Source organism: Lipotes vexillifer, unplaced genomic scaffold (genome assembly GCF_000442215.2).
Source record: "Lipotes vexillifer unplaced genomic scaffold, Lipotes_vexillifer_v1.1 scaffold821, whole genome shotgun sequence".
NCBI lineage: Eukaryota > Metazoa > Chordata > Mammalia > Artiodactyla > Lipotidae > Lipotes > Lipotes vexillifer.
In genome coordinates, this window is record NW_006799328.1 from 245,230 (window position 1) to 256,483 (window position 11,254).

The 11,254-nt window shown below is 44.4% G+C and overlaps 1 protein-coding gene across 1 annotated transcript; it reads right to left on the reverse strand.

Annotated features, from left to right (window-relative positions):
* Positions 1-595: 595 nt before the first annotated feature.
* Positions 596-10,823, reverse strand: SERPINC1 (serpin family C member 1). Its single transcript, XM_007471606.1, has 7 exons — positions 10,687-10,823; positions 8,406-8,775; positions 7,867-8,082; positions 7,040-7,177; positions 4,921-5,311; positions 3,770-3,834; positions 596-846 (listed from the first exon to the last, which is right to left on the reverse strand). The coding sequence occupies exons 1-7, from the start codon at positions 10,725-10,727 to the stop codon at positions 670-672; spliced, it is 1,398 nt and encodes a 465-aa protein (XP_007471668.1). The 5' UTR covers positions 10,728-10,823; the 3' UTR covers positions 596-669.
* Positions 10,824-11,254: the final 431 nt, after the last annotated feature.

Consider the following 11,254-nt stretch of genomic DNA (forward strand, 5'->3'; position numbering starts at 1 on the left):
CGGGGGGAGGGGGGAGGGCAGGAGGGTGGGCAGAGACTGGGGTTGGGGGAGGGAGATTCAGAGAAAGTGAAAATATATGGGTTTATATAAACATATTTAAAGCAGTTTAGCAAAAGCTTTCTCGTTGAACAGCTTTAAGAACAATGTGAATGAAATCTTAGCAACTTGGTTAGTAATTTGAAAATTCTATTAATGTATACTTGAAATTCTGTTTGTATAAAAATACATTTTCCTCTTTATTTTAACACTGTGTAAAAGAACATTATGCATGTGAGTGGTTTGAGAATTAAATGATTTAATATTCAGATTTGAATCTCTGTCTTTTCTGTATAGAGATTAATTGGTTTTAAATTTTTGGATTTTTTTAGTATGAGGAGATTACCTAGATTTCAAGTTCCCCCTGCCCTCTCAGGATGCCTACCATCTTTCAAGATGAAGCAGTGACATATCTCCCTTCTTCACTTTCTTGACCCAGATGTGTTCGCTGGTAGAGAACAATTGAAAGCCTCATTTTACCAAATGCCCAACAGCATCTCTATCCATTTCTCCTTTCCTTGTCTTCGTTTCAGGTGGCAAAGTCCATTCGTAATTGTGAGATATGGGAGTAGTTGTATTTATTTTTACTTCTATTCACAAACCAAAATAGGAAGAACTATAAAGGGTAACATTTTAGTTAACACAAGGGTTGGCTACTCTGCCCATGAAGATAATAGTGTTCAGAGCAACTTCCCTGATAAGAACCAGGAAGGGCCTGTTGGCCTTGAAGGTCACTCTGCTGGGGTTCAGCGAACGGCCAGCAATGCCAATGACGGTACTTGCTGCTGCTTCACTGCCTTCCTCGTTTACCTGCAGGTCAAATAGGAAACAAACTGCTACATTAGCTACTCTGCAGCTCATTACAGGCAGGTAAATCATCCATCGACACAGCAATTCCTCAAAATGCCATTTGTTTTCCAGGTGAAAGTACACTTGGGTCAGGTTGGGTTCCCTCTGGAACCCTACTTTTAGTCTTTCTTTCATCCACTGAATATTGATGTAAGCACTTGTATTCATCCAAGCCTTGTGCTGAATAATAAGTGCCAGGGTCCATTCAGATAATCTCTAAACCAGAAATCTCGATGTATACGAGGTTGTCACATTTCTGGCTGGCACCATTGTATATGGTATTGTACTAGATACTAAAAGACATTTTGACTCCAGATTAGAGCACTATAGTTGAGATAGTTTCACTCCTGGAGCATCAAGATCCCAGATACAACTACTGTGAGCAGCCACTCAGCAACTAGGGCCTATGAAAAGAGGAGGGTCCTCTGGCTGGATGAGATGAGTACTTCTTGGAGTAACAGACTGAAGTGATGGGATTTGAACTTGCTGATAAGTAGAACTGCACAGGTCTGGAGGGAGATATCTTTTTTTTTTTTTTTTTGCAGTACGCAGGCCTCTCACTGTTGTGGCCTCTCCGGTTGCGGAGCACAGGCTCCGGACGCGCAGGCTCAGCGGCCATGGCTCATGGGCCCAGCCGCTCCGTGGCATGTGGGATCTTCCCGGACTGGGGCACGAACCCGTGACCCCTGCATCGGCAGGCGGACTCTCAACCACTGCGCCACCAGGGAAGCCCGAGGGAGATATCTTTAGAAAACTTTGTTTGGGGACCCAGAATGTCACTAAAACTCTGTCCCTGCCTCTAATGAAAGCACTTCAGATCCCTGAGTCTTGAGGAGCTGGTTGATGCTGTTCTCTCCCTCCCTCCTTCCTTACCACCTTCCTTCTGGCCATACTATCTATTTCATGATCATTCTAGTACTAAATTTATGAGCAGACTGGAGCTTTTGTAAGACCAGGATCCTTTTATTCGAATCAGATTCTGGTTTTTAATGGCTTCTCAGGAGATCTACAATCAGTTGGGGTGTGTGTATTGGGTTCCCAAGAGACATGGAGGAGCCTTGCATCGTTGTTTAGTTGGCTCAAGTAGACAAAATGAATGTAAACTTCTGCTTCTTCTTAAGAGTTACTCAAGGCCCTCAAGGAGGTCTGAGCTGACCACTTCTATTTGGGGTCCTTGGAAGAAGATTCTCAATCATAGTTAAAACCCTGAGGACTCATCTTCCCTTGCAGCCTTTCTAAGTGCTCTTTCTTCCATCATCCATATGGTATCGGTGTTGTTTTTACTTCCAAAACCATAAATCCAGTACTCATGTAAAATCCCCTGTTCTGACCTCAGTATCTTTAAGATATATCCCTCTACTCTTGCTGTTGTCCTACAGGTCACTAACATCTATTGTCCTATGGATTATATTCCCACACTGAGGATTTTGTTGCCTACCCCGTAGCCTTTCTGTCTATCCTAACTCCTGATATCACGTGGCCCAGACAATTAAAATATCGTGGTAGCAGACCCATTCAATACTCTAACCTCCCATGTCTTTCATCTCAGCAAACCCAATGAGCATTACCTTCACTTAAGGAAACCAGTCCATGGCTCCACCTTGAACTTGCCATCTCTCAGAACATCTGGACTTTTGAGATTAAAATTACATTATCCTTCTCTCAGACTATATAACCTTCGGTTTTTTTAAGCTATCACACTTCCTCACTCCCATTACAATTACTCTGACCTCCTCCTGCCCCTTGATCCCTCCACTTTCCTCCTAACTACATATTTCCCACTGAGCTTGGACTCTGCAACTATATTTACTAGCACGATGCCCTGAAACCTTTCTCTCTGACCACAATCTTCTTTCTTCACAATTTCCTCAATCCTGTGACCTTCTCTAACATTGCCCCATCACATTTCCCTCATAGCCTGGTTCCCCCAAAGAATAATCTGTATAAATGGTTCCCAAATCTGGTTGTGCATCAAAATTCCTTGAGGAACTTTGTAAATATACAGATTCTCAGACCCCATCCTGAGTCAAGCTCCCCAGAAAGCTAATGCCATTGATCTACATAGCTCAGTATTTGTTTGAGAACCAGAAGTTCTAAAGGCTTTATATAGCTCTTACTCTAGTAAAGGTTTCCATGGGCATCTTAGTTGGGGCAACACTAGGTTAAGCAATACTGAACCATTTTCTTCACTATGGAACTGCTCAGACGTCGGCACTCCAATGTGCATTAATTCTTGTTAATTTCCCAAGAAGAGGATGTACATTTATTTGACCATCTAACTTTCTGTTACCTGCAGTATAGTCTAGAGCTCTAGTATTCTGGAACACACTCTAGGACACGATCTACACTCACCAGCTCCCCTTCCTTACTTTCCATTTGCTCTTCAGCCATTACAAATAGGCATGTGTCCCTACTGCGCTGTCCAAATTCCTCAGGGAAAAGTCACCTCGGTCACTTTTCAAAAAATCGTCTTACTAGATGCTTTCCATTGTCTTAACACTCCTTCCTGGGTTTCCATTAGCTCATCCTCTCCTGGTTCTCCTCTGAATGCCTTTGCTGGCTGCTTTTCCTGTGTCACCTTCCCCTTAATGTCTACGTTCCCAGGAGAGGTAGAGGATGGAGGGTGGAACAATTAGACCATGAGGGCTTCAAGTCAGGGCTATATTGTAGCAGTCCTCGTGGAGGAGGGCGCTACAGATTTGGGGTTTGAGGGACACTGCAATCATGCCTTTTTCCACAGCTGTCTCCTAGTGTTCACACATCTGCTGTCTACACTGTAAGAGCCAGTGGAGGAACAACTCCAAAGTTACTAATCACATGAGATATTGATGTATTGAATTAAAAAAGCAGCAGAAGAATAAAGAGCGAAGAGAGGTGTACTCACCTCAAGAAATGCCTTGTGGAATGCATCTGAGACATAGAGGTCGCTCCGGCCTTCTGCAACAATACCTAGAAGGAAGACCAGAGAAAGCTCTGTGAAATGGGAGAAGGTTGGGTTCAACCCACAGAAAGGAATTCAGTTTAAATTAAGAGGTCCTTTGGGGCTTTTTTGAAAAATAGAAAGAAATCCTGGACCCTCACTTAATGATACCCTGAAAAATAAATACATGTTAAAAATAATAAAGTACTTTGGGTTTATTCAGCCTGGCTCCCATGAATTTAATCTCCTGCTTCAGCTCATGGGGGGTTGGGGGGGGGGTGAGGACTCTGTTCTTAAAGAAAACCTCACTCCATCTGGTAGGAATGTCTTCCCTTCCAGTGTGGCAACACTTTGGGAGTGGTTTTCAGACTTAGTTTAAAGACAGACCATTAAAGGTAAATCCAATTAACTAACGTTGTAAACTCCTTTTTAAAAAAGAGATATTTTAGGGAATTCCCTGGCAGTCCAGTGGTTAGGACTCCGTGCTCTCACTGCCAAGGGTTCAATCCCTGGTCGGGAACTAAGGTCCCACAAGCCACACAGTGCGGCCAAAAAAAAAGAGAGAGAGAGAGAGAGAGAGAGAGAGAGATTTTAATGCATATTTTTTAAAGGATGGTGGGTTGGAAGAACCAAACCAACTTAACACCGTTATCAAAGTATCAAAACTGGGAAGGGGGTGACTGTATCTGTCCATGTGACCTTAGAAATCACATGAGCCCTTTGGAATATCAGGTGAAGAAGGGCTATTACATGTCAGCTATGCCTATTTTGTGGGACCCGGATGTCCCTGGCTCTTAATCATATCTGTCTCCTTGCTCTGAATTTTCTGATGCTTTTCAAGTTCTTTTCTACCTGGTCCCATCTCTTCTATCAGTTACAGACTCAAAAGGTTCCAGTGCCATATGGGCCTGTGGAGATCCAAGAGCCAACGTCCCATTTTACAGAAGAGAAAACTGACACCTTGAGAGGGAAGGGGTTTCCCTGAGTTAGCAGTAGAACTGGGATTAGAATCCAGGTGTCCTGATTCGCCCTTTTCTACTCTTTCCCCATCTCTTCCACCTTTGGTCAGACCTCTTTGGGGACAGAGAGAGGAGGAAAGTCCTTCCTGCACTCACCTGGGAGCTTGGACTTCTCAGGGCTGAAGAGGTCCTCAAGCCCCATGTCTTGCAGCCGCTCCTTCACGCTGAAGCTGTCCTCGATGCGGAAGCGGGGCATGTGGACCACCAGCAGTGTCTCTGTCAGCTCGTCTAGCCACTCCTGCAGCACCTCTGGGGTGAGTTCCTGTTCCACCTTGGTCAGGCTCTTCTCAAGCTTGGGCAGGATGAGCACCATGGTGATGTCATCACCCTTGAAGGGCAACTCAAGCACCTGGGTGCCCTCTGCCACGCGCCGATAGCGGAACTTGCCTTCCTGGTACATCATGAATACCGAACACGACTCCCCATTGGCCTTGTAGAAAAGTTCCTTCCTTGTGTTCTCAGGGCTGAACTTTGACTTCCACAGGCCCTGGAAGAAGACGCCAGGCGGGAGAATCACAAAGCAAGAAGACCAAAAACATCCGTAGGAGAATATTGACATGGGAAGTAGTCACAATATTTTATTACATTAATATGTAAGTGTAATTGTTAAGAACAAAGGCTAGAGGGATATGCATGCAAACGTCTTAACATTGACTGTGTCAGAGTGATAGAATCATGAGTCGTTTTTTTCTGTGAACTTTTCTGTATTTCCTAGATTTTCCTAGATTTTCAGCAGTGACTATTTGCTTTTATAACAAGAAAAATAAAAACATGAACAACCTACTGGCCTCTTTGCAAGTCTCTTCTGGAGTTTAAATCTAATTGCCTTTTGCTTTCTGCCTCCCACCAGCCTCTTTCTCAAAGGACATCCTCCAAAATGCTGGGCTCTGTTCCTGATGAATAAAGCCAGACGGAGGTAATAACCCCAGGGGGTCACCTGGGAGTCCTGCCGGGCAGAGAGTGAGGCCTGGCCAACTTTCTGTTCAAAGAAGGAGGGGATATAAGACACTCCTTTGACATTTCTGAGTTGTAATTATCATTCCCTGTCATCTTCTGGCTCTTTGATTTTGGGACAAGTCATTTAACTCTTTGAGTGCTGGCTCTTCATCTGTAAGATTAGGAGCTGGTTATCACTAATATTTGTAGAATGCTTACTGTGTGCCAGGCACTGCTCCAAGCATTTTATGTGCATTAACTTAATCTCTTCAGTAACCGTGTAAGGTAGATGTATCATTATTACCATTTTATAGATGCAGAAGTTGGGGCATAGAAAAGTCTCAAGTAACTTACTCAAGTTTGCAGTCAGAAATGGAAGAGTCAGAATTTAAATTAAGTAATCTGTCTGAGCAGCCCAAGTTCACATTTGTGATGTTATGAAGATCAGGAGGACTAATAAAAGGCAAAGTGTTCCATAAATTGTAAAGGGCAGTACACATTGTAGAAATGCAACCTACTGCATTCTTGGGGTGAGGGACCCCCTAAGCAACAGAGTAATTGCCAACAGCAGTGACTGGCTAACCCCCGGGCCCAGTCGGGGAGAAGAGTGTATCTGGAGCATGACCCGGGAAGGGCACAATTCAACCTGCGTTAAGCTGGAGGCCCTCCTGAGTATCAAGGGTCTGTTTATTCCCAGGACCTTCTCCCTCATCCTTCCTAAATGTAATAAAGTTGGAACAGTCTTCAGAACTCCTGACTCTCTGAGGAAGACAAAGCCGTCTGCATGATCATGTAACAAGGCTTCTGCAAAGTTTGAGGTTAGTCTGGCATCGGGAGGTTCAGAATCTTCAGGCAAGAGGAATTTTGAGTCACTGCAGAAGCTACTCTAGATGATGGAGAAAATCTCATCACTGAGGATTGTCTATAGACTCTGTCATTTTGTTCCAGATTTCAAAATGGAGTTAATTAAGGACAGGAGAAATCGTCACATATATATGAGAATTTATTACCACGCACACCTTGCTGCTGAGCATGCTGGGTCTGTGAGTGTGTACACTTTGTCTTGGGCCCAGAGACACTACCAGGCCCCCTTTGGACCTCAGCCCAGTAGCCACAGCCCTAGACATGACTCTAGACTCAGCAAATATTTATTTTACCCAGACCATGCATGTACCATTTCTCAAAAAGATCTACTGACACATGCCCAATGGTATGAAAGAAGGTAAGCTGGAGGGAAAACAAGTCATCCCTGACGTCTCTCCAGGGACATTTTGAGTACCTTGAAGTAAATGGTGTTGACCAGCACCAGGACAGTGAACTCATTGATGGCTTCTGGGGGAATGACATCAGTGATACGCCCATCAGTCTTATTGGATATCCATTGGTTGATGGTCACTCTGGACTGCTCTGCATTTCCCTGAGGAGAACAGGAAACAAACTTACGCAACTGTGCTATTCAATTGGCTTCTCCATTTCCCTGTGAAGCACTTTATTTTGTCCATCATCCCTCTGCTCTTTCCCACCATTTGGTTAAGCCATCTCTCTAACCCAGATTGGGGAAACCTCACATATCTAGTATAGTGTCATGAATCTTCCATATCATTAATAAATGGTAACAGAAGAAAAAGAAAAAAAGGAAAGAAAAAGAGGAAGAAATAAAGAAACAGAAGAGGAGAAATATAGTCTGAGAAAAGAAAACAAAATATTATCTTCTCTGACTCTGGAAATTTGAACTCTTATGAGTATTCATGAGATATGTTCTATGGGAAGCTAATGAGTGATGCAGGAGTTGGGAGGTGGGCAGGAGAGATGCCCATGTGGTCCAAAAAGTTTGAGAAATACTGATTGAATAAAGTCAGTAGATTTCTTTGTTGCAGGACTTTTATATAACTTTTTCAGAGCAGCCTCTACAATCCAGAGATTACATTGATTTCTCAGGTTTCAAGCAAGAATACATATCCCAGGGGCTCTGACTTATAGTATTATAACACCTCCACCTGCCTTCCACTACCATAGCAGTGTTAATTTGGATCCTGCTTCTCTATCTCTTTAATTTCTGAGTGGAGAAGAAGAACTCTGAGGTCAGGGATGACATCTGCAACTCACCTTGAAGTCCAGGGGCTGGAGCTTGGCTCCATATACCATCTCACTGATGTCCTGGTAGGTCTCATTGAAGGTAAGGGATTTGTCTCCAAAAAGACGGTTGGCTGATACCAACTCAGAGGATTTATTGGCTTTTCGATAGAGTCGGCAGTTCAGTTTGGCAAAGAAAAAGTGGATCTGATCAGATGTCTTCTCAGAGATGGTATCAAACTTAAAAACCTGTAGAAGCCAAAAGAAAATAGCGGTGGGTCTGGTAAAGCAGTCTGGCTAACATGGGTGGTAAGCACAGTGCCAGTCAGCCCCTGACCAATAGTTGTGAGTCCCTTCAAACACAGTGCCTGGCATAGCATAAATGCTCAGCTCATGTTTTCTAGATGAATAAATGGATAAAAGAAGAATAAAGGGTAGGAAGGAGAAAGAGAAAAAGAAACACAAAGAGACTGGGATACCACCCAAAGTCTCTAAAGGGCTCTAGACCAACACATAGATGTTCTCCTGGGTGTTCCAGCAAGGAGGTTAGGCAGAAGGGCTTTGGGTTGTACCTCCATCAGCTGCTTGAGGGTGTTGTCACAGGCACCCAGCTTGGTCATAGCAAAAGCTGTGGAGATACTCAGGGGTGACAGGAAAATGTTGTCCTTGTCATTCTTGTTGTCTGCCAGATGCTGATAGAAGGTAGTGGCAAAGTGGGAATTGGCCTTGGACAGTTCCCAAACCCGCCGGTTGGTGGCCCCGGGGATCTTCTGCTCTGAGCCCTCGCCCTCGGTTGCTTTCTTCTCTGGGGCACGGTAAATGCACATGGGATTCATGGGAATGTCCCGAGGCTTGGCTGTGCAGATGTCCTCCCCAGGGCTCCAATGACAGGTCACACAGCTCCAGAGGCCAATAAGCAGCAAGGAGAGAAGACATACACTCCTATAGGGGGACAGAAAGCCGAGTTAAGCTAGGCTAAGGAATCACCTGTCCCACTGCCCACCACAGATTTGCCCCAGTAAAGCACAGATTACCATCCCACCTGCTGTGGCCAGCAGGAGGGCCAAAATCTTTGAAAAGTACAAGGGCCCGGGACAAGTCCAGTCCTGGACTCCTTACAAGTGAATAGTTGCCTGGCCATAGTCATGTTGAAATTAGAATCAACTATTGAAGCAACTGAGGTTATAAGAAGTATTGTGTGCCCAAGGCCTCATGCTGGAAGATATAAAGAATGCAAAGTTTCCAATTGGTGAGATGGAACATGCACACAAGAAAAATGGCAGAGAACTTTAGTGCCCACTGAAAAATTAGGTCATTTGGAGGAGACATTAACAGAAGCTGATTAGGGAAGGACTCAGAAATAGATGGATTTTTAACCTGGATGTTAAAGGATCGGGAGGATTTTGATTGATTCAGCAGATGAATTTCAGCAACATGAGAGGGTTAAGAAGGAATGAATTCTCCTAATTTGTCAATTTCATGATCTCATTTTTTAAAAAGTAAAATTAGTTTTATTTACTTTAGCCACAATCAATGTGCTGAAAACACCGGAAGTCTCTAGCTCCAGCCTAATCCTTCCACTGAGTTCCAGACCAGTTGTTTAATGGACAATTCCACCTGGATGTCCTGCAGATTCCTTACTGAGATACGAACAAACTGAATTCATAACTCTCACCCACACATGTTTCTCCTGTGTCCTTCAACTCAGCAAATGGGACCCACAGGTACCTGAGAGCCACCCTGGATTTCTCCCTCTTACCCTTCTCATTAGTCACACCCTAGATTCTATGCATTCTGTTTCCTTGTTCTCTCGCTGCCTTAGTTCAGGCCCTCAGCATTTTCTGATTCCTAGAAGTTTTAGTAACTTCCAACGTGTATTTGCTAAAGTAAATAAAAATAATTTCACTTTTTAAAAAATGAGATCATGAAATTGCCAAATTAGGAGAATTGGGACACCGGATTAAGTAAACCAAGAGATAAACTCCCTTGTAATGTTTTTGTAGATAAGACATGAGGGGCCAGGAACTTCCTGTGGCTGACTTGGGGCCCTTAGGTCTAGAGAGGGGAGTCTGTATGAGGGTACTGAGTCTTCTCAATCTTCCCCCAGCAGAAAAGCAGGTTATGCACACAGTGTAGAAAGGACTCACCCAAGTGGTCTGCTGGGCAAGCATGGGGCTGGCTGGAAGCTGGGGGCAGCTGAGGGGTACTTGGCTTCTTGCATGATCTGAAGTGAACCCTGCAGTCCTTTTAAGAACAGAGGCACTGAGGGAGCCATGGAAGGCAGGGTGAGGAAGCAGAGAGAATCTTGCCATTCTTCTCCTCAGCTTGCTTGCCTCTGTTTCCCATTTTGTCCCTCATCTACATTTGGAAATACAAGTGGAGGCTGAGGGGGCCCTAGGAGTTCTGTTAAGCACAAAGAAAAACCAAGGTGGCCAAGCCACAGCCTCACTTCTAGCTTCCTGTAAAAAACCAGATCAAGGAGGGAATGTGTGTGATGTTGAGGGCTGCAGTCCTTTGTCAAAGGTTTTCAGATGTATGGCAGGCCCAGCAATTCCCCTTGGAGTATCTCCTGGACTGCTGTGAGGGCTGACACTGATGCAGCATCTCTGTACAAGGGAAGACATCCCCTTTGTTTCTTGGGTTAAGAATCCAAGGTGTGGCTTAGGGAAAGGCCTTACCCCTAGAAGGGAGTGGGAGGGAGGGCACTTGGAATGACGTCTTCCAAACAAGTCTGATTAAAACTACCAGGGAGAGGGCCTGGTCTTCTCGAAGGTGTCGAGGTCATCCTGGTGAGTCCCTCAGAGGTCAGAAAACCCGGTGAGGGCATGCAAAGGGAAAGCTCACCCCTCTTACCTTTTTCCAGCAGCTACAGTTCCTATCCCATTGGAAAGCATGGTTGCTAATCTTCCACAGGTCTGGGCGAGTGGAGATAGTGTGGTCTGAGGCAATCCCTCTGAACTGGTTCTTTCCTCTAAATCTGGATGAGGTTCCAGAGGCTAGGATGGGGGATGGAGCTGGTGAGGAGGGGAGGCCTGAGGTCAAAGGCTGATGACCTGCTCCCAGGGTTAAGCAAAGTGTAGAGCCCAGTGCTGGTTAATTAGTAGAGAAGTTTTAAAGTTCAGTCAGGTCCAGAGAAAGAAGGTCCACCTTTCCTACCCATACTCCCTCACTTTCTTCTTCATCTTTATAGAAAAGGAAAAGGAGAACACGTTCACAAATTCAAACTTAGAAAATACCTAGCTGATGGGAACTTTGCAGGATTTTTTTCTTTTTCCTGGCTAACTAAACCAGGAGGTAGAAGATAGTCTATTTTCTACATAAATAAAATAGTATATAACTAGCCAAGTTGAATGTCCAGAATGAGAGGTAGTCTCTTCTACCTCTCAGTGCAATATCCTCTTTCTCACAGGTTTTTAGGGAA

What these genes read in the sequence shown, in the direction of transcription:
- SERPINC1 (XM_007471606.1), bottom strand. Translation starts at nt 10,727, where the DNA reads ATGCTTTCCAATGGGATAGGAACTGTAGCTGCTGGAAAAAG. An exon ending in CCCTCAAGCAGCTGATGGAG is followed by an intron (nt 8,083 to 8,405) that starts GTACAACCCAAA and finishes TGGCTTCTACAG; the next exon opens with GTTTTTAAGTTTGATACCAT. An exon ending in TGAGAAGTCCAAGCTCCCAG is followed by an intron (nt 3,835 to 4,920) that starts GTGAGTGCAGGA and finishes TCTTCCTTCTAG; the next exon opens with GTATTGTTGCAGAAGGCCGG.